The sequence below is a fragment of the Scomber japonicus genome, chromosome 15 (assembly GCF_027409825.1).
Source record: "Scomber japonicus isolate fScoJap1 chromosome 15, fScoJap1.pri, whole genome shotgun sequence".
Lineage (NCBI taxonomy): Eukaryota > Metazoa > Chordata > Actinopteri > Scombriformes > Scombridae > Scomber > Scomber japonicus.
The window spans coordinates 4711142-4733838 of NC_070592.1; the positions used below are offsets into that span (position 1 = coordinate 4711142).

The 22697-nt window shown below is 42.4% G+C and overlaps 4 protein-coding genes across 4 annotated transcripts; 1 reads left to right on the top strand and 3 right to left on the bottom strand.

The window, feature by feature from the left end:
• LOC128373831 (E3 ubiquitin/ISG15 ligase TRIM25-like) lies at positions 1 to 4629 on the bottom strand. Its single transcript, XM_053334026.1, has 2 exons — positions 2970 to 4629; positions 1 to 1664 (listed from the first exon to the last, which is right to left on the bottom strand). The coding sequence occupies exons 1-2, from the start codon at positions 4627 to 4629 to the stop codon at positions 1 to 3; spliced, it is 3324 nt and encodes a 1107-aa protein (XP_053190001.1).
• Positions 4630 to 8915: 4286 nt separating this feature from the next.
• On the bottom strand, positions 8916 to 10592 carry LOC128374689 (tripartite motif-containing protein 16-like). Its single transcript, XM_053334946.1, has one exon. The coding sequence runs from the start codon at positions 10590 to 10592 to the stop codon at positions 8916 to 8918; it is 1677 nt and encodes a 558-aa protein (XP_053190921.1).
• A 2855-nt stretch (positions 10593 to 13447) lies between these two features.
• Positions 13448 to 14683, bottom strand: LOC128374702 (tripartite motif-containing protein 16-like; the record flags this gene model as incomplete). The annotated part of the gene is made up of 1 exon (XM_053334965.1): positions 13448 to 14683. A coding segment is annotated over one exon (1209 nt), but the record flags the coding sequence as incomplete, so codon positions are not given.
• A 938-nt stretch (positions 14684 to 15621) lies between these two features.
• On the top strand, positions 15622 to 17139 carry LOC128374696 (non-homologous end joining factor IFFO1-like). Its single transcript, XM_053334959.1, has 2 exons — positions 15622 to 15702; positions 16027 to 17139. Exon 2 carries the CDS (start codon positions 16147 to 16149, stop codon positions 17137 to 17139), a length of 993 nt encoding a protein of 330 aa, XP_053190934.1. The 5' UTR covers positions 15622 to 15702; positions 16027 to 16146.
• The last annotated feature ends 5558 nt before the right edge of the window (positions 17140 to 22697 follow it).

Sequence of the window (22697 nt, forward strand, 5' to 3'; positions counted from 1 at the left end):
CTATTTCAGTTTACACAACTCAACTGTAGCTCCACCATCAACCAAAAGTCCAGCATAGAGAGGCTGAGTGAATGTGGTCTGGACTCTGTGGAGGAGAGTCATGGTTTCAGAGACTCTGTAGAAGGACAGAATACCTGCTCTGTGATCCAGGTACACTCCGACTCTGGAGGAACGAGGATCTGAGATGGGAGTTTGAATGTTGTTGAAGTTAAATACATAACTGTTAGTGTAACAATATAAAGACCAAGATTTGTCATTGCATCCAAATACAGAATCCTCTCCTGCTCTGCTGATATTTTTGTATGCGACTGCTACAATAACTAATCCTCTCCTCTCCACCTCCCAGTAACAACGTCCAGTCAGGCTCTCTCTACTCAGGACCTGAGGACACTTAGTGAATCTGTCTGTGTGACTAGAATAAGACTGTGGTTGTCCTGTGCAATCTACTTTTCTGTTCCCCTCAGATAATAACAGATGTGTGTTTGCTGTGTTTGGATCCAGAGTGATTTCACGTGAATATTTTAAGAACTCAGCTCTGGTCTTGGGTTCTGGTTCTGAGAGTAAAACGTCCACTTCAGTCCCTGTCAGTGAGATGTTTGTCCATTTGTCCCTCAGGATGTCCTGTAGTTTATCTCTGAGCTCTGACACAGCTGCTGTCACATCCTCAAAGTATCTGAGAGGACGTCTCTTGATGCTGGATGAGTCTATAGGTTCACTGAGTTGTGACAGTGAGGTGTAGTTGTGTAGAAACTGGTTGTGATCCTCTGTGTGTGAGAGCTGCTTCAGTTCAGCGTCTTTCCTCTTCAGCTCAGTGATCTCCTGCTGCAGCTTCTCCTGAAGCTCTTTGACTCGACTCACTTCAGTTTCCTGCTGGGATCTGATCTGCTGCTTCACATCAGAGCTTCTTTTCTGCAGGAGACAGATCACTTCAGTGAAGATCTTCTCACTGTCTTCCACTACTTTATCAGCAGAGCGACTGACGGCCTCCACTTCCTGTTGAAGCAGCTTCACATCTTTCTCTCTGTCCTGGATTCTCTGCTGGATGTTTAGTCGACTCACCTCGAGCTCTCGTTGCCTCTCAGTCCTTTCTGCTGCAGCTGCGACTGTGTCGTGGCCTCTGTGTTCATCCATAGTGCACAGATAACAGATACACTTCTTATCTGTACGGCAGAATATCTTCATCACCTCATCATGACGAGAGCAGATGTTCTCCTGGAGCTTCTTGGATGGCTCCACCAGCTTGTGTTTTTTAAATGTAGGTGATTCATAGTGAGACTGGAGGTGATTCTCACAGTAAGAGGCCAGACACACCAGACAGGACTTGAAGGCTTTCAGCTTCCTCCCAGTGCAGAAATCACAGGCCACATCTTCAGGTCCAGCATAGCAGTGATCAGCAGGAGCAGCTTGGAGTCCAGTCTTCTTCAGCTGCTCCACTAAAGCTGCTAACATGGTACTTTTCTTCAGGACAGGCCTCGGTGTGAACGCCGCTCTGCACTGAGGGCAGCTGTAGATCTTCATCTGATCCTCTCCATCCCAGAATCCTTTAATACAGCTCATACAGTAGCTTTCTCCGCAAGGAATAGTCACCGGATCCTTCAGTAAATCCAGACAGATCGAACAGCTGAATGTTTCCCGGTCCAGTTGATCTTTCTGCGCCATTTCAGCTCTCAGAGGCAACGACTGTCTGAGCTTCACTTCCTGATAAATGAAACAAGTTTTAACTGATCTGATCATGTGATTCAGTCATAAATGCAGCCTGACAGCTCTGTGCTGCGTCACATGTTGGTTATGCCCATCTTCAAACTGAAGGCAGAGAACAAGGAAGAGTGGAGCTTGTTGTGTTTAAAGAACAGAGACGGTTATCAGGACGAGGAGCCGCATTGTGGATTTAAACTGTGTTTCCTCATTTACAGTAAAGTCTCACTTAACAGCTGCTCAACATTTAACTTTACTGCAATGTTCAAATACTCCATTACAAGTTAAAAGTACTACAGTATTATGAGTGATGTAGTATGCAGTATTACAGTAGAAGTACTGCAGTATTATGAGTGATGTAGTATGCAGTATTACAGTAAAAGTACTGCAGTATTATGAGTGATGTAGTATGCAGTATTACTTTAAAAGTACTGCAGTATTATGAGTGATGTAGTATGCAGTATTACAGTAAAAGTACTGCAGTATTATGAGTAGTGTAGTTAAAGTATTACAGTAAAAGTACTGCAGTATTGTGAGTCATGTCGTATGCAGTATTACTTTAAATGTACTGCAATATTACGAGTGATGTAGTATGCAGTATTACAGTAAAAGTACTGCAGTATTATGAGTGATGTAGTATGCAGTATTAAAGTAAAAGTACACACGCTTTGAATGAGAAGAAAACAATTTGATCGCTGTGGATAAAAATCATCTTTATTGATTATTGAAGCTTCAGATTGTTGACACATCCAATCAGTAAAGTGTGATCAATGATTTCATGTTCAGATTGACTTCATCCACACAGTCAGTCAGTTTAACCCAGAATATCAGCTATGTACAAGAACATCATTAATGATTATTACCATGATCATTACAGTTTGATTGAACATTTCTTTATGAATTTACAAAGTGATGAGAACAAAATATCTGTGATGAAGGAAGTTCTGCTGTTTTCTCTATTTAAGAAACAACAGACACAAATACATCAATACAAACATGAAACTAATATTTAGAACAAAGAAGTTTACATTTTCATCTGAAGAAATGTCAGTGAAGGTTAAAAACATGGTGATGAGAAGTGAGGGCATCCTTGGAGAAAAAGACACAGGAAAAAGTCACATTTAAAGAAACTGAAAATATAAATGAAACATACATAAAGTTAAAAAAGCGTTGAATATCCCTATTAGCTGATCTCTGAGCAGCTCAGAAACATGGAGACAAAAACATGAAGAATTACAACATCTGACACATGAAGTCTGAAATGACTTTTGTCTATTTCAGTTTACACAACTCAGCTGTGGCTCTACCAACATAAAGTCCAGCATAGAGAGGCTGAGTGAATGTGGTCTGGACTCTGTGGAGGAGAGTCATGGTTTCAGAGACGCTGTAGAAGGACAGAATACCTGCTCTGTGATCCAGGTACACTCCGACTCTGGAGGAACGAGGACCAGAGACGGGAGTTTTAGTGTTGTTGAACCAAAAGTCATAACTGTTAGTGTAACAATCTAAAGACCAAGATTTGTCATTACGTCCAAATATAGATTCATCTCCTGCTCTGCTGATATTCTTGTATGCCACTGCTACACAAACTACTAATCCTCCTCTCCTCTCCACCTCCCAGTAACAACGTCCAGTCAGAGACTCTCTACTCAGTACCTGAGGACACTTAGTGAATCTGTCTGTGTGACTAGAATAAGACTGTGGTTGTCCTGTGCAATCTACTTTTCGGTTCCCCTCAGATAATAACAGCCGTGTGTTTGCTGTGTTTGGATCCAGAGTGATTTCACGTGAATATTTTAAGAACTCAGCTCTGGTCTTGGGCTCTGGTTGTGGCAGTAAAACAACCACTTCAGTCTTTGCCAGTGAGATTTTTGTCCATTTGTCCCTCAGGATGTCCTGTAGTTTATCTCTGAGCTCTGACACAGCTGCTGTCACATCCTCAAAGTATCTCAGTGGACGGATATTGATGCTGGATGAGTCTGTAGGTTCACTGAGTTGTGACACTGAGGGGTAGTTGTGGAGAAACTGGTTGTGATCCTCTGTGTGTGAGAGCTGCTTCAGTTCAGCGTCTTTCCTCTTCAGCTCAGTGATCTCCTGCTGCAGCTTCTCCTGAAGCTCTTTGACTCTACTCACTTCAGTTTCCTGCTGGGATCTGATCTGCTGCTTCACATCAGAGCTTCTTTTCTGGAGGAGACGGATCAGCTGAGTGAAGATCTTCTCACTGTCCTCCACTGCTTTATCAGCAGAGCGACTGACAGCCTTCACTTCCTGTTGAAGCAGCTTCACATCTTTCTCTCTGTGCTGGATTCTCTGCTGGATGTTTAGTCGACTCACCTCGAGCTCTCTCTGCCTCTCAGTCCTTTCTGCTGCAGCTGGGACTGTGTCGTGGCCTTTATGTTCATCCATAGTGCACAGATAACAGATACACTTCTTATCTGTACGGCAGAATATCTTCATCACCTCATCATGACGAGAGCAGATGTTCTCCTGGAGCTTCTTGGAGGGCTCCACCAGCTTGTGTTTTTTAAGTGTAGGTGATTCATAGTGAGACTGGAGGTGATTCTTACAGTAAGAGGCCAGACACTGCAGACAGGACTTGATGGCTTTCAGCTTCCTCCCAGTGCAGACATCACAGGCCACATCTTCAGGTCCAGCATAGCAGTGATCAGCAGGAGCAGCTTGGAGTCCAGTCTTCTTCAGCTGCTCCACTAAAGCTGCTAACATGGTACTTTTCTTCAGGACAGGCCTCGGTGTGAAGGCCTCTCTGCACTGAGGGCAGCTGTAGATCTTCCTCTGATCCTCTCCATCCCAGAATCCTTTAATACAGCTCATACAGTAGCTGTGTCCACAAGGAATAGTCACCGGATCCTTCAGTAGATCCAGACAGATCGAACAGCTGATTGTTTCTAGGTCCAGTTGATCTTTCTGCGCCATTTCAGCTCTCAGAGGCAACAACTGACTGAGCTTCACTTCCTGATAAATGAAACAGGTTTGAACTTTGATCTGATCATGTGATTCAGTCATAAATGCAGCCTGATAGGTCTGTGCTGCGTCACATGTTGGTTACGCCCATCTACAAACTGAAGGCAGAGAACAAGGAAGAGTGGAGCTTGTTGTGTTTAAAGAACAGAGACAGTGATCAGGGCGAGGAGCCGCTCTGTGGATTCAAACTGTGTTTCCTTATTTACAGTAAAGTCTCAGTTAAAAGCTGCTCAACATTTAACTTTACTGCAATGTACAAATACTCCATTACAAGTAAAAAAGTACTGCAGTATTATGAGTGATGTAGTATGCAGTATTACAGTAAAAGTACTGCAGTATTATGAGTGATGTAGTATGCAGTATTACAGTTAAAGTACTGCAGTATTATGAGTGGTATAGTAAAAGTATTACAGTAAAAGTACTGCAGTATTATGAGTGATTGTCGTATGCAGTATTACAGTAAAATTACTGCAGTATTATGAGTGATGTAGTATGCAGTATTACATTAAAGGTACTGCAGTATTATAAGTGATGTAGTATGCAGTATTATGAGTGATGTAGTATGCAGTATTACAGTAAAGGTACTGCAGTATTATGAGTGATGTAGTATGCAGTATTACAGTAAAAATACTGCAGTATTATGAGTGATGTAGTATGCAGTATTACAGTAAAAGTACTGCAGTATTATGAGTGATGTAGTATGCAGTATTACAGTAAAAGTACACAAGCTTTGAATGAGAAGAAAACACTTTGATCACTGTGGATAAAAATCATCTTTATTGATTATTGAAGCTTCAGATTGTTGACACATCCAATCAGTAAAGTGTGATCAATGATTTCATGTTCAGATTGACTTCATCCACACAGTCAGTTAGTTTAACCCAGAATGTCAGCTATGTACAAGAACATCATTAATGATTATTATCATGATCATTACAGTTTGATTGAACATTTCTTTATGAATTTACAAAGTGATGAGAACAAAATATCTGTGATGAAGGAAGTTCTGCTGTTTTCTCTGTTTAAGAAACAACAGAAACAAATACATCAATACAAACATGAAACTAATATTTAGAACAAAGAAGTTTACATTTTCATCTGAAGAAATGTCAGTGAAGGTTAAAAACATGGTGATGAGCAGTGAGAGCCTCCATGGATAAAACCACACAGGAAAAAGTCACATTTAAGGAAACTGAAAATATAAATGAAACATACATAAAGTTAAAAAAACGTTGAATATCCCTATTAGCTGATCTCTGAGTAGCTCAGAAACATGGAGACAAAAACATGAAGAATTACAACATCTGACACATGACGTCTGAAATTACTTCTGTCTATTTCAGTTTACACAACTCAGCTGTGGCTCCAGCACTAATTAAAATTCCAGCATAGAGAGGCTGAGTGAATGTGGTCTGGACTCTGTGGATGAGAGTCATGGTTTCAGAGACGCTGTAGAAGGACAGAATACCTGCTCTGTGATCCAGGTACACTCCGACTCTGTAGGATTCAGGACCTGAGAGGATAGTTTTAATGTCGTTGAACCGAAATCCATACCTGTAAGGATTACAATCTAAAGACCAAGATTTGTCATTATGTCCAAATAGAGATATCTGTCCTGCTCTGCTGATATTCTTGTATGCGACTGCTACAAAAACTACTGATCCTCTCCACTCCACCTCCCAGTAACAACGTCCAGTCAGACTCTCTCTACTCAGGACCTGCCACTTATCAGTGAATCTGTCTGTGTGACTAGAATAAGACTGTGGATGTAACGTATATGTTACTTTTCTGAACCCCTCAGATAATAACAGCCGTGTGTTTGCTATGTTTGGATCCAGAGTGATTTCACGTGAATATTTTAAGAACTCAGCTCTGGTCTTGGGTTCTGGTTGTGGCAGTAAAACGTCCACTTCAGTCACTGACCGTGAGATGTTTATCCATTTGTCCCTCAGGATGTCCTGTAGTTTATCTCTGAGCTCTGACACAGCTGCTGTCACATCCTCAAAGTATCTCAGAGGACGTCTCTTGATGCTGGATGAGTCTGTAGGTTCACTGAGTTGTGACACTGAGGGGTAGTTGTGTAGAAACTGGTTGTGATCCTCTGTGTGTGAGAGCTGCTTCAGTTCAGCGTCTTTCCTCTTCAGCTCAGTGATCTCCTGCTGCAGCTTCTCCTGAAGCTCTTTGGCTCGACTCACTTCAGTTTCCTGCTGGGATCTGATCTGCTGCTTCACATCAGAGCTTCTTTTCTGGAGGAGACAGATCAGCTCAATGAAGATCTTCTCACTGTCCTCCACTGCTTTATCAGCAGAGCGACTGACGGCCTCCACCTCCTGTTGAAGCAGCTTCACATCTTTCTCTCTGTCCTGGATTCTCTGCTGGATGTTTAGTCGACTCACCTCGGGTTCTCTCTGCCTCTCAGTCCTTTCTGCTGCAGCTGGGACTGTGTCGTGGTATTTATGATCTTCCATAGTGCAGAGATAACAGATACACTTCTTATCTGTACGGCAGAATATCTTCATCACCTCATCATGACGAGAGCAGATGTTCTCCTGGAGCTTCTCCCAGGGCTCCACCAGCTTGTGTTTCTTTAATTTGGTTGATTCAAAGTGAGACTGGAGGTGATTCTTACAGTAAGAGGCCAGACACTGCAGACTGGACTTGAAGGCTTTCAGCTTCCTCCCAGTGCAGACATCACAGGCCACATCTTCAGGTCCAGCATAGCAGTGATCAGCAGGAGCAGCTTGGAGTCCAGTCTTCTTCAGCTGCTCCACTAAAGCTGCTAACATGGTACTTTTCTTCAGGACAGGCCTCGGTGTGAAGGCCTCTCTGCACTGAGGGCAGCTGTAGATCTTTCTTTGATCCTCTCCATCCCAGAATCCTTTAATACAGCTCATACAATAGCTGTGTCCACAAGGAATAGTCACCGGATCCTTCAGTAGATCCAGACAGATCGAACAGCTGATTGTTTCTAGGTCCAGTTGATCTTTCTGCGCCATTTCAGCTCTCAGAGGCAAGACTGTCTGAGTTTTAACTGATCATGTGATCCTGCAGTGAATGCAGCCTGATAGGTCTGTGCTGCGTCACATGTTGGTTACGCCCATTTTCAAACTGAAGGCAGAGGGCAATGAAATCTGATCCCAGAGTGGAGCTTGTTGTGTTTAAAGAACAGAGACAGGACGAGGAGCCGCTCTGTGGATTCAAACTGTGTTTCCTCATTTACAGTAAAGTCTCAGTTAAAAGCTGCTCACTATTTAACTTTACTGCAATGTACAAATACTCCATTACAAGTAACAGTACTGCAGTATTATGAGTGATGTAGTATGCAGTATTACAGTAGGAGTACTGCAGTATTATGAGTGATGTAGTATGCGGTATTACAGCAAACGTACTGTAGTATTATGAGTGATGTAGTATGCAGTATTAATTTAAAAGTACTGCAGTATTATGAGTGATGTACTACGCAGTATTACAGTAAAAGTACTGCAGTATTATGAGTGATGTAGTATGCAGTATTACAGTAAAAGTACTGCAGTATTATGAGTCATGTAGTATGCAGTATTACAGTAAAAGTACTGCAGTATTATGAGTGATGTAGTATGCAGTATTATAGTAAAAGTACACAGGCTTTGAATGAGAGGAAAACACTTTGATCACTGTGCATAAAAATCATCTTTATTGATTATTGAAGCTTCAGATTGTTGACACATCCAATCAGTAAAGTGTGATCAATGATTTCATGTTCAGATTGACTTCATCCACACAGTCAGTTAGTTTAACCCAGAATGTCAGCTATGTACAAGAACATCTTTAATGATTATTATCATGATCATTACAGTTTGATTGAACATTTCTTTATGAATTTACAAAGTGATGAGAACAAAATATCTGTGATGAAGGAAGTTCTGCTGTTTTCTCTGTTTCAGAAACAACAGACACAAATACATCAATACAAACATGAAACTAACATTTAGAACAAAGAAGTTCACATTTTCATCTGAAGAAATGTCAGTGAAGGTTAAAAACATGGTGATGAACAGTGAGAGCCTCCATGGATAAAAACACACAGGAAAAAGTCACATTTAAAGAAACTGAAAATATAAATGAAACATACATGAAGTTTAAAAAGTGTGGAATATCCCTATTAGCATGCCAGCTGATCGATGAGCAGCTCAGAAACATGGAGACAAAAACATGAAGAATTGCAACATCTGACACATGAAGTCTGAAATGACTTTTGTCTATTTCAGTTTACACAACACAGCTGTGGATTCATAACCAACATAAAGTCCAGCATAGAGAGGCTGAGTGAATGTGGTCTGGACTCTGTGGAGGAGAGTCATGGTTTCAGAGACGCTGTAGAAGGACAGAATACCTGCTCTGTGATCCAGGTACACTCCGACTCTGGAGGAAACGGGACCTGAGACGGGAGTTTGAATGTTGTTGAACCAAAAGTCATACCTGTTAGTGTAACAATCTAAAGACCAGGATTTGTCATTTCGTCCAAATACAGATTCACGTCCTGCTCTGTTGATATTCTTGTATGCGACTGCTACAAAAACCATTGCTCCTCCCCACTCCACCTCCCAGTAACAACGTCCAGTCAGAGACTCTCTACTCAGGACCTGAGGATACTCAGTGAATCTGTCTGTGTGCAACCTAGAATAAGACTGTTGTTGTAACGTATATGTTACTTTTCTGTTCCCATCAGATAATAACAGCCGTGTGTTTGCTGTGTTTGGATCCAGAGTGATTTCACGTGAATATTTTAAGAAATCAGCTCTGATCTTGGGCTCTGGTTCTGGTTCTGGTTCTGACAGTAAAACATCCACTTCAGTTACTGACCGTGAGATATTTGTCCATTTGTCCTTCAGGATGTCCTGTAGTTTATCTCTGAGCTCTGACACAGCTGCTGTCACATCCTCAAAGTATCTCAGAGGACGGATATTGATGCTGGATGAGTCTGTAGGTTCACTGAGTTGTGACACTGAGGGGTAGTTGTGTAGAAACTGGTTGTGATCCTCTGTGTGTGAGAGCTGCTTCAGTTCAGCGTCTTTCCTCTTCAGCTCAGTGATCTCCTGCTGCAGCTTCTCCTGAAGCTCTTTGACTCGTCTCATTTCAGTTTCCTGCTGGGATCTGATCTGCTGCTTCACATCAGAGCTTCTTTTCTGGAGGAGACGGATCAGCTGAGTGAAGGTCTTCTCACTGTCCTCCACTGCTTCATCAGCAGAGCGACTGACGGCCTCCACTTCCTGTTGAAGCAGCTTCACATCTTTCTCTCTGTCCTGGATTCTCTGCTGGATGTTTAGTCGACTCACCTCGAGCTCTCTCTGCCTCTCAGTCCTTTCTGCTGCAGCTGGGACTGTGTCGTGGCCTTTATGTTCATCCATAGTGCACAGATAACAGATACACTTCTTATCTGTACGGCAGAATATCTTCATCACCTCATCATGACGAGAGCAGATGTTCTCCTGGAGCTTCTCCGAGGGCTCCACCAGCTTGTGTTTCTTTAATTTGGTTGATTCAAGGTGAGACTGGAGGTGATTCTCACAGTAAGAGACCAGACACTGCAGACAGGACTTGATGGCTTTCAGCTTCCTCCCAGTGCAGACATCACAGGCCACATCTTCAGGTCCAGCATAGCAGTGATCAGCAGGAGCAGCTTGGAGTCCAGTCTTCTTCAGCTGCTCCACTAAAGCTGCTAACATGGTGTTTTTCTTCAGGACAGGCCTCGGTGTGAAGGCCTCTCTGCACTGAGGGCAGCTGTAGATCTTCCTCTGATCCTCTGCATCCCAGAATCCTTTAATACAGCTCATGCAGTAGCTGTGTCCACAAGGAATAGTCACCGGATCCTTCAGTAGATCCAGACAGATCGAACAGCTGATTGTTTCTTGGTCCAGCTGATTTTTCTGCTCCATTTCAGCTCTCAGAGGCAACGACTGCCTGAGCTTCACTTCTTGATAAATGAAACAGGTTTGAACTGATCTGATCATGTGATTCAGTCATAAATGCAGCCTGGAAGCTCTGTGCTGTGCCACATGTTGGTTACGCCCATCTACTTCCTGAAGGCAGAGAACAAGGAAGAGTGGAGCTTGTTGTGTTTAAAGAACAGAGACGGTTATCAGGACGAGGAGCCGCACTCTGGATTCAAACTGTGTTTCCTCATTTACAGTAAAGTCTCAGTTAAAAGCTGCTCAGCATTTAACTTTACTGCAATGTATAAATACTCCATTACAAGTAAAAGTACCACAATATTATGAGTGATGTAGTAAGCAGTATTACAGTAAAAGTACTGCAGTGTTATGAGTGATGTAATATGCAGTATTACAGTAAAAGTACTGCAGTACTATGAGTGATGTAGTATGCAGTATTACAGTAAAAGTACTGCAGTATTAAGAGTAATGTATTTAAAGTATTACAGTAAAAGTACTGCAGTATTATGAGTGATGTAGTTAAAGTATTACAGTAAAAGTACTGCAGTATTATGAGTGATGTAGTATGCAGTATTATAGTAAAAGTACTGCAGTATTATGAGTGATGTAGTTAAAGTATTACAGTAAAATTACTGCAGTATTATGAGTGATGTAGTATGCAGTATTACAGTAAAAGTACAGCAGTATTATGAGTGATGTAGTATGCAGTATTATAGTAAAAGTACTGCAGTATTATGAGTGATGTAGTTAAAGTATTACAGTAAAAGTACTGCAGTATTATGAGTGATGTAGTTAAAGTATTACAGTAAAAGTACTGCAGTATTATGAGTGATGTAGTTAAAGTATTACAGTAAAAGTACTGTAGTATTATGAGTGATGTAGTATGCAGTATTATAGTAAAAGTACTGCAGTATTATGAGTGATATAGTTAAAGTATTATAGTAAAAGTACTGCAGTATTATGAGTGATGTAGTATGCAGTATTACAGTAAAAGTACTGCAGTATTATAGCGATGTAGTATGCAGTATTACAGTAAAAGTACTGCAGTATTATGAGTGATGTAGTATGCAGTATTACAGTAAAAGTACACAAGCTTTGGATGAGAAGAAAACACTTTGATCACTGTGCATAAAAATCCTGTTTATTGATTATTGAAGCTTCAGATTGTTGACACATCCAATCAGTAAAGTGTGATCAATGATTTCATGTTCAGATTGACTTCATCCACACAGTCAGTTAGTTTAACCCAGAATGTCAGCTATGTACAAGACATCATTAATGATTATTATCATGATCATTACAGTTTGATTGAACGTTTCTTTATGAATTTACAAAGTGATGAGAACAAAATATCTGTGATGAAGAAAGTTCTGCTGTTTTCTCTGTTTAAGAAACAACAGAAACAAATACATCAATACAAACATGAAACTAACATTTAGAACAAAGAGAAGTTCACATTTTCATCTGAAGAAATGTCAGTGAAGGTTAAAAACATGGTGATGAGCAGTGAGAGCCTCCATGGATAAAACCACAAAGGAAAAAGTCACATTTAAAGAAACTGAAAATATAAATGAAACATACATACAGTTAAAAGAGTGATTGAATACCCCTATTAGCTGATCTCTGAGCAGCCCTGAAACATGGAGACAAAAACATGAAGAATTACAACATCTGACACATGAAGTCTAAAATGACTTCTATTTCAGTTTACGCAACTCAGCTGTGCCTCCAAAACAAACCCAAAATCCAACATAGAGAGGCTGAGTGAATGTGGTCTGGACTCCTTGGAGGAGAGTCATGGTTTCAGAGACGCTGTAGAAGGACAGAATACCTGCTCTGTGATCCAGGTACACTCCGACTCTGGAGGAAACAGGACCTGAGACGGTAGTTTTAATGTCATTGAACCGAAATTCATAACTGTTAGTGTCACAATCTAAAGACCAAGATTTGTCATTATGTCCAAATAGAGATATCTGTCCTGCTCTGCTGATATTCTTGTATGCGACTGCTACAAAAATAACTACTCGTCTCCACTCCACCTCCCAGTAACAACGTCCAGTCAGACTCTCTCTACTCAGGACCTGACGATACTCAGTGAATCTGTCTGTGTGACTAGAATAAGACTGTGGATGTAACGTATATGTTACTTTTCTGTTCCCCTCAGATAATAACATCTGTGTGTATGCTGTGTTTGGATCCAGAGTGATTTCACGTGAATATTTTAAGAACTCAGCTCTGGTCTTGGGTTCTGGTTGTGGCAGTAAAACGTCCACTTCAGTCACTGCCAGTGAGATGTTTGTCCAAATAAATACAAAAGTTAGATACAATCACAAATACTAAAAAGTAAATTATAAAGAGTAGAAACAATTCTAATATATACATATAAATTAAATAAAGAATCCAATGATCACAAATTATAACATATTGCTAATAAACAAAACACAGAAATAAAAGTAAATTGCACAAATCCTGTATCACATAAACACACAAGTAGAACAACATATAAATTGTGTTATGATTTGGTAGTGTGACTCATTTTACTTTTGGCATCATTAGGCTTCCACAGCTGTGATAGATTCCCTGCTCCCCCTATCTCAGGCTCTCAGTGTAGAGACCTGAGGTTAACCTGCTCCTCTCCACATCTCCTACTTCTGACTGAGATCTTCTCAACAGGTAGAAGCTGCAACAAGGTTAATGATCCACACGTGACATTATGAAAAGAAGACATGACGTGCAAATGAGCGATAGAAACCCGATCGTCTTTTCTTTTTCTTTTTTTTTTGGTACGCCCCTTAATTATAGTTTCGGGAGACAATATTCACTTCGACGAGAAGTGGCACGAGATCTCGTCACACCCCTACTTCTGACTATTTCACTTTACACAACTCAGCTGTGGCTCCACCAGTAATTAAAATTCCAGCATAGAGAGGCTGAGTGAATGTGGTCTGGACTCTGTGGATGAGAGTCATGGTTTCAGAGACGCTGTAGAAGGACAGAATACCTGCTCTGTGATCCAGGTACACTCCGACTCTGTAGGATTCAGGACCTGAGAGGGTAGTTTGAATGTTGTTGAACCGAAATCCATACCTGTAAGGATTACAATCTAAAGACCAGGATTTGTCATTACATCCAAATACAGATATCTGTCCTGCTCTGCTGATATTCTTGTATGCGACTGCTACACAAACTGCTGATCCTCTCCACTCCACCTCCCAGTAACAACGTCCAGTCAGACTCTCTCTACTCAGGACCTGCCACTTATCAGTGAATCTGTCTGTGTGACTAGAATAAGACTGTGGATGTAACGTATATGTTACTTTTCTGAACCCCTCAGATAATAACAGCCGTGTGTATGCTATGTTTGGATCCAGAGTGATTTCACGTGAATATTTTAAGAACTCAGCTCTGGTCTTGGGTTCTGGTTGTGGCAGTAAAACGTCCACTTCAGTCACTGACCGTGAGATGTTTATCCATTTGTCCCTCAGGATGTCCTGTAGTTTATCTCTGAGCTCTGACACAGCTGCTGTCACATCCTCAAAGTATCTCAGAGGACGTCTCTTGATGCTGGATGAGTCTGTAGGTTCACTGAGTTGTGACACTGAGGGGTAGTTGTGTAGAAACTGGTTGTGATCCTCTGTGTGTGAGAGCTGCGTCAGTTCAGCGTCTTTCCTCTTCAGCTCAGTGATCTCCTGCTGCAGCTTCTCCTGAAGCTCTTTGGCTCGACTCACTTCAGTTTCCTGCTGGGATCTGATCTGCTGCTTCACATCAGAGCTTCTTTTCTGGAGGAGACAGATCAGCTCAGTGAAGATCTTCTCACTGTCCTCCACTGCTTTATCAGCAGAGCGACTGACGGCCTCCACCTCCTGTTGAAGCAGCTTCACATCTTTCTCTCTGTCCTGGATTCTCTGCTGGATGTTTAGTCGACTCACCTCGGGTTCTCTCTGCCTCTCAGTCCTTTCTGCTGCAGCTGGGACTGTGTCGTGGTATTTATGATCTTCCATAGTGCACAGATAACAGATACACTTCTTATCTGTACGGCAGAATATCTTCATCACCTCATCATGACGAGAGCAGATGTTCTCCTGGAGCTTCTCCGAGGGCTCCACCAGCTTGTGTTTCTTTAATTTGGTTGATTCAAAGTGAGACTGGAGGTGATTCTTACAGTAAGAGGCCAGACACTGCAGACTGGACTTGAAGGCTTTCAGCTTCCTCCCAGTGCAGACATCACAGGCCACATCTTCAGGTCCAGCATAGCAGTGATCAGCAGGAGCAGCTTGGAGTCCAGTCTTCTTCAGCTGCTCCACTAAAGCTGCTAACATGGTACTTTTCTTCTAGAAGGAAAAATCAGTATTTGGTGGAGCTGTTAACAACTCATAGACATCTGAAATATGAGCCGACTACACACTGCTGACTGGTTTCATCTTTAACAATGTGTTGTATTTTAAAAGCTATTTTATCCATTGTGTCAAATCTTCATCTGGAAAGTAACTAAAGTAGAAAGTTCAATATTTCCCTCTGAGATGTAGAAAGTAGCATCACATGAAATACTACAGTTAGAGTAATTGTACTTAATTACCTTCCACCACTGCTCATAAGAGATAACAAGAGAAACTCTCAGTGAGCTTCACACTTTTAACAGTATTGACAAACAGCAGCTGATTTAGGGTTAATTACTTGGTGAAGGATGGGGACATTTCCAGTGTTTGTGCTTCACTGAGACTCAATTTGGGGCTAATTAAGACCAATCTACCTCGTTCAGCTGTGACTGAACATGGTGAACATGGCTGCACTTCTCAAATTCAGTTTCTTTCATTTCCCCTTTAAACACCTCCATTGTGAATACAGATTAAACCCCAAAAGTTTTATTTTTCCATATTTGCAGCAGGAGTCCTGACAGCTGCGTCTTTACCCTGGTTATTACGGTACTTCAGTCTACCTGGTGCTCCTCTCTTACCATCACTACGGTACTGAAAGCCGCAGTCATTTGCTTGTTTATTTCTGAGCTCTGCTGCACCGCAGCTCCACTCTCAGCTAAAACTGATTTCTCTTGATTATTCCCTGCCAAACTTCGTGTTGTTTCTGCTCATATTTTCAGGTAAGTTGCTTAAACTTCATTACAGCTGCAAAATATCCGCGTTGCTTTATTCTACGGCTGAGAATAAACACATTTGTGGCAGTGCGCTTCTCCTCCTGAGCTCTCATCCAGAAATTAGTCATACCTGAAAGTAAACTCAGTGATATTTTGCTGCAGGGTCCAGCGGTGTGTTTAGAGTCTCTTTCTTTCACTTTCTATCGTTTTTATTCAGCATATGACGTCATCGCGGGGTTATTTGTGTATAATGTGGGTGTTTTTTGTTATTCTGCTGCGATATCAGGCCTTTAAAGCATCATGTCTTAACCCGCATCATTTGACTAACAGCCCACAGCTCCTCTGCGTAAAGGTGACCGCCGGGTGAAATCAGCAGAGAGAGGCAAAGGGACGAGAGTCATCCTCATATTGGAATTACCTGCCGAGCTGAACACATAGAAGTCGGAGTTCATGCCGGATTTCGAGCACTTCAGATTTTCCTACTCGAGTATGAATCCGGTTCTGGGGGAGAACGGCTTCCTGGCCCCGCAGCAGCACCACCACCACATGACGGGCCAGACCGACTCCGCCATCCCAGAACCGGGCTACTTCTTAGGGGATCAGGCTGGGTTTGGGCCCGATGGGTTGTCCGGGCTGGACCTGGGCGCCCTGCCACCATCGGGCCTCGCTTACTTGCACCTGAGCAGCCCGTTGCACCGGGTCCCTCCTGCGGCCACGGCGCTGCGCAACGACCTGGGCTCCAACATCAGCGTGCTGAAGACCCTGAACCTGCGCTTCCGCTGCTTTCTGGCTAAAGTGCATGAGCTGGAGCGCAGGAACAAGGTGTTGGAGAAGCAGCTGCAGCAGGCCCTGGAGGGGAACAGCGGAGGGGAGGGACACCAAAAGCCCCTGACTAAAGAGATGGGGGTGCAGACTGGATTTATAGGGCCTATCCCATCTAGACCGGGCCTCATCCCGCTCCATAACGCCAATAACTCGGCTTACCTCCCTGGTGGCCTCCTCTCCCCAACTCTAAACCCTCCTCCTTTCTATGATAACAAACACCTGCTGGGGAACAACCTGAACCCCTTCACGGATTCAAACTCCAACCTCAGCTTCTCCATCAGCCCCGCGCTGAGCCCTTCCGACCCCTGCAGACCCATCATCACCAATAACATCAACGAGAAATACACAGATCACACCACCGGGACTAACACCAACAACAGCCCTCTTCCCCCTCCTCCTCCTCCTCCTCCTCGCTTCCTGCCCGGGACTATCTGGTCCTTCAACCACACCCGCAGGTTTGGCACCGGGAGGGAGTCTTGCGTCACGGGCCCCGGAGTGTCCTGGACTCACCCGGACGGTGTCGGGGTGCAGATCGACACCATCACACCCGAAATCAGGGCTTTGTACAACGTGCTGGCCAAAGTGAAGAGAGAGAGAGACGAGTACAAGAGAAGGTAAGAGCATGTTTAACCCTCCTGTTGTCCTCAGGTCAAGGAAGGAAAGGAGTAAGGAGGGAGGAAGGAAGGAATGGAGGAAGGAAGGAAAGGAGGAAAAGAGGACGGAAGGAATGGAGTAAGGAGGGAGGAAGGGAGGGAGGAAGGAAGGAAATGAGCAAGGATGAAAAGAGGAAGGAATTTAGGAGAGAAGGAAGGGAGGAAGGAAAAGAGGAAGAAAGGAAAGGAGGAAAAGAGAAAGGAAGGAATGAAGTAAGGAGGGAGGAAGGAAGGAATGAAGGAAAGGAGTAAGGACAAAAAGAGGAAGGAATTGAGGAGAGAAGGAAGGAAGGCAGGAAGGAAAGGAGTAAGGACGTAAAAGAGGAAGGAATTTAGGAGAGAAGGAAGGGAGGAATGAAAGAAGGAAGGAAGGAAGGAAGGAACAGTCAAAACAGACGGGGTCAGTTTGATCCAGGAGGAGGACAGGAAGGTTAAATATTGTTTTCATCAGCTTTGAATGATTTATAGTTTGAATCTTCTTCCATTTATAATCCAGAAGAGACTATTTGGCCTTCAGGTGTCTGATTGAGTGATTTAGTGATTTAGTGTCGAGCCTTGAGGACCGTGTGCAGATTTATTCTGAGTGTGTTTGAGGTGAAGGAGTTAGTGTGAAACATGCACCAGGCCTACTATAACTATAATAATAATAATAACTTTATTCTAGTATATATTGTCAATATGTGGCAAATATAGAGCATGCAGAGTCACACCAAGCAATCTGAGTCAATGCAGTGAACACAAAACTCTTCATATATGATATAGTGTAAAATGATTTCAAAAAATGATTATTTAATTAGTTTGCTTTGATTTTAAGTGGGAAAAATACAGAAATCATTCATTTAAACTGCAAAATTTGATGATATTCTCACCTTGTTGTTTATCTCAAATCTAATAGACTGTGATATTGTAATATTGGTCTGAACTATGACTCACCATTCAACTTCAGGGATAATAAACTATATATAAAATAATAATTTAAGGTATCCAGTATTGATATATGTCAAAATATGGTAAATATAGAGTATGCAAAAATCACATAAAACTCTTCATATATGTAAAATTATTAAAAATTTGTCACTTTTTAATTAGTTTGCTTTGAATTAAAACAGAAAAATACATAAATAATTCATTTAAACTGCAAAATTATGGAAAAAAATAATTATATATTACCTCAAACCTAATAAACCATGATATTGAAATATTAGTCTGAACTATGACTCACCATGCAACCATTCAGCTTCAGGAAAAAGAAACTATACATGAAATAATGATTTAAGGTTACTTCAGGTCAGATGTTTATGGGTCAAACAGGGTTTCCTCCATATCATCATATCATCATATCATCATATCATCATATCTCACACTCATTAATTATTAAGTTTAACGTCTACAGTAAAGCCAGCTGATGCATTATTAAAGATGAAGCATGTGATCAGGTTCTGATGCTTGATGCACCAGATGAAGGTTAGAAAGATAAATGATGGAGATTATATGCAGGATTGATTTCTGCTGGGTGGAGCAGAGAAGGAAGGAGGGAGGAAGGAGGAAGGAAGGAGGGAGAGAGTGAGGTAGAAAGGAAGGAAAGGAAAGGAAAGGAAAGGAGGAAAGGAAAGGAAAGAAGGAAAGGAAAGGAAAGAAGGAAGAAGGAAAGGAAAGGAGGGAAGGAGGAAAGGAAAGAAGGAAGGACAGAAGGAAGGAAGGAAGGAAGGAAAGTAGTAAGGGGGGGGGGAGGAAGGAAAGGAGTAAGGAGGGAAGGAGGAAGGATGGATGGAAGGAAGGAAGGAGGATGGAGGGAAGTAGGAAAAGAAGACAGGATGGGAATATGGAAGGAAGGGAGGAAGGAAGGAAATGAGTAAGGAGGGAGGGAGGAAAGGAGGAAGGAAGGAAGGAAAGGAGTAAGGAGGGAAGGAGGAAGGAAGGAAGGAAGGAAGGAAGGAAGGAAGGAAAGGAGTAAGGAGGGAGGGAGGGGGTGAGGGAGGAAGGAAGGAGTAAGGAAGGAAGGAGGAAGGAAGGTAGGAAGGTAGGAAGGAAGGAGGAAGAGTAGGAAGGAAAGGAGTAAGGAAGGAAGGAAGGAAGGAAGTTTCTGTTTCTCTCTTAGGGAGGGGGGAGGAAAGGAGGGAGGAAGGAAAGAAGGAAGGAAGGAGGAAATGGGGAGGGGGAAGGAAGGAGGGAAGGAAGGAAGGAAGGAAGGAGGAAGGAGGGAGGGAGTGGAGAGGAAGGAAGGAAGGAGGAAAGAAGGAAGGAAGGAAGGAAGCTGAATCATGATGTTGGGCTCAGTGATGTAATGATGTGATGTCAGAGTTTGTGCTGAGGCAGCGATCTGGTTAAAGCCTCGGGGTTTATTCAGTCAGTGAGGGCGTCGCCGTAGATCAATGAGCTGGACGTCTCCTTGGCAACATTCACTTTATTTAAAGGATTTATTAATTTATTTATTTTTAAATACTCATCCAGACGTTCGTTTGGCTTCAACACTTCTGTTTAAAGTGACTCATAATTAATGCACTAAAAAGCCTCCTGGAATTTAAAAGTTTCTCCTTACACTTCCTTCCTTCCTTCCTTCCTTCCTTCCTTCCTTCCTTCCTTCCTTCCTTTCCTTCTACCTCCGTTCCATCCTTCCTTCCTTCCTTCTACCTCCGTTCCATCCTTCCTTCCTCCCTTCCTTCCTCCCTCCCTCCCTCCCTCCCTCCCTTCCTCCCGCCCTCCTTTCCTTCCTTCTTCCTCTGTTCCATCCTTCCTGCCTTCCCCCCTTCCTTCTTCCCTTCCTTCCTTCCTTCCTTCCTTCCTTCTTTCTACCTCCGTTCCATCCTTCCTTCCTTCCTTCTACCTCCGTTCCATCCTTCCTTCCTCCCTTCCTTCTTCCCTCTCATCCTTCCCTCTTCCCTCCCTCCTTCCTACCTTCTACCTCTGTTCCATCCTTCCTTCCTCACCTTCCTTCTTCCCTCTCATCCTTCCTTTTTCCCTCCCTTCCTTCCTTCTTTCTTCCTCCCTTCCTTCCTTGACTCGAGGACAACAGGAGGGTTAGAAAGAAGAGTGAGATGTTGCAGAAAATCAAAAGTGCATTTAGTGAAATATCTTACTGCATCTATGTTGGTCATCTGTGAGTTATTATCTACGTGAAGGTGTTTTTTTCAGCTCTGACCTGCTACACACACACACACACACACACACACACACACACACACACGCACACACACACACACACACGGTCGTCCACTGCTGTCTTAAGCTAAAACTCACTGACCTCATTGCTTCGTGTTGCTGAGGCAAGGACGAACCTGTCAGTCACATCGATCTCTCTCTCTCTCTCTCTCTCTCTCTCTCTCTCTCTCTTCTCTCTCTCTCTCTCTCTCTCTCTCTCTCTCTCTCTCTCTCTCTCTCTCTCTCTCTCTCTCTCTCTCTCTCTCTCTCTCTCTCTCTCTCTCTCTGGAAAATGCTGACCACTCACATTTTATAGTCTGCTTTAAAGCTTTTAACCCTTCCATGCTGTTCAGGGTCTAATTTGACCCGATTCAATGCTTTATAGTAGTTTGTACTTTTATCTTTCCCAGCTCAGAGTTGTGAATTGTGAATTATTTGAGTTAACTACATTTCCCATGATGCATTCCTGCTGGAAACATCCAATCACAGAGCTGTTGCATGCACCTAAAGGTCACATTTACAGTTTTGGATGATTTGAACTAACTATGCAGCAGCTCCAACTCACTCCTTGATTAGCGTCGTCTCCATAGCAACCGCAGCTAAAACTCATGGGTTATTGTAGTATTTAGAGCCGTCCGCCATACTCAGCTTCAGAAACGAGTGAAACATTTATATTTAACGTCCATGATATAAAGGTTTTAGGAGTGTAAAATTACCCAGAGTGCTCCTGTGTTTCTGTGCAGGGCTGCAGACAGTTTTAGAGCGTCGCCTCCTTCACTCTCAGATAACACATGTTCAGTTTTATATCATATTCTTAATAAACACAGTATACTTGCTATATATATATATATATATATATATATATATATGCACACAGGAACACAGGAAGATATTTATATATGTTTTAACCCTCCTGTTGTCCTCAAGTCAAGGAAGGGAGGAAAGGAGGAAGATGGAAGGAAAGGATTGAGAAGGAAGGAAAGGAGGGAGGAAGGAAGGAAAGGAGGGAGGAAAGAAGGAAGGAAGGAAGGGGGAGGAAGGGAAGGAAAGGAGGAAGGAAGGGAGGGAGGAAAGAAGAAGGAAAGGAGGAAGGAAGGAAGGAAGAGTCAAAACAGACGGGGACAATTTGACCCGGGAGGACGACACGAAGGTTAAGCACGTTTTTAGTGTCTGTAGTGAAGAGAACGAGCGACACACACACACACACACACACACACCACACACACACACACACACACACACACACAGAGACAAACCTCATAAATATTTCAGCCTGTCTCATCAGGGTGTTTGTAGACGTCGTCCTTCAGTAAAGAATCAGCTGTTTATCTTCTGTCCTGCTGCAGCGTCTCTGTTCACTGAGCCTCGACCCTCTCAGACGTTTGTTCTCACCTGTTTCCTTCATTCCTTCCTTCCTTCCTCCCTTCCTTCATTCCTTCCTTCCTTCCTTCCTCCCAATGCTGGACTTAAAACCCACTGAGGGATCCAATCTGCACACTTTGCTTCCTTCCTTCCTCCTTCCTTCCTTCCTTCCTCCTTCCTTCCTTCCTTCCTTCCTTCCTTCCTTCCTTCCTTCCTTCCTTCCTTCCTCCTGCCCTTTCTCTCTTTTCCCTCTTTCCTTCCTTCCTTCCTTCCTTCCTTCCTTCCTTCCTTCCTCCTAATGCTAGACTATAAACTCTCCTCAGGTTGCCCATTAACCCTTTACATGCTGTTCAGGTCATATTTAACTTTATTTCACCATTAAAAGTCTTTTTATATCTGATAATTGTAAAAACACCTTAACACACATTTCTTTTAGCCTGTAAATGTTCCAACTTTTGCTTAAGTGACAGAATATATAATAAAAAAAAGGAAATATTTCAACTTTTTTGTTTTTGTGCAGCCGATCAGGTTAAAATTGACCCATATTTACTCAAAATATCAATAGAATGCTCAGAAATGATGTTTTATTCTGCTCATATTATTTAAATCCTCATAGTTGTTCTGTTCTCCTGTTTCTTGTAACATAAGATCATAAAACGGTGTGATTTTTACTGTTTTTCCTCCATTAACTCCTAACAAACTCACTCCCTCTGCTCTCTGGAAGCTTCATTAAGATTAATTGACCCATTATTAATAACTGATGACGTATTCATGCATGAAAGATACATTTATGTGGCAGACTTTGCTATAAAGACTAATTATGAGGAGATATTAGGATATAAACTGTATTAAATGTTTAATTGTTGATATGTGTGAATATGAGTGACTTCAGCAGCTTAAAGGTGTGTTTGTGTTTCTCTGAGTGTTTGACTGCAGGGATTAAACATCTGGGAAAGTTTATCCTGAACTGCACTCCTCTTCCTCCTCCTCCTCCTCTCTCCTCTCCTCTCTCTTCTCTTCTTT

Coding starts and splice junctions, on each gene's coding strand:
- LOC128373831 (XM_053334026.1), bottom strand. CDS start 4,629: ATGGCGCAGAAAGATCAACTGGACCTAGAAACAATCAGCTGTTCGATC. Junction 1,665..2,969: donor TGAGTTGTGTAAACTGAAAT/AGACAAAAGTCA, acceptor TGCCTCTGAGAG/CTGAAATGGCGCAGAAAGAT.
- LOC128374689 (XM_053334946.1), bottom strand. CDS start 10,592: ATGGAGCAGAAAAATCAGCTGGACCAAGAAACAATCAGCTGTTCGATC.
- LOC128374696 (XM_053334959.1), top strand. CDS start 16,147: ATGCCGGATTTCGAGCACTTCAGATTTTCCTACTCGAGTATGAATCCG.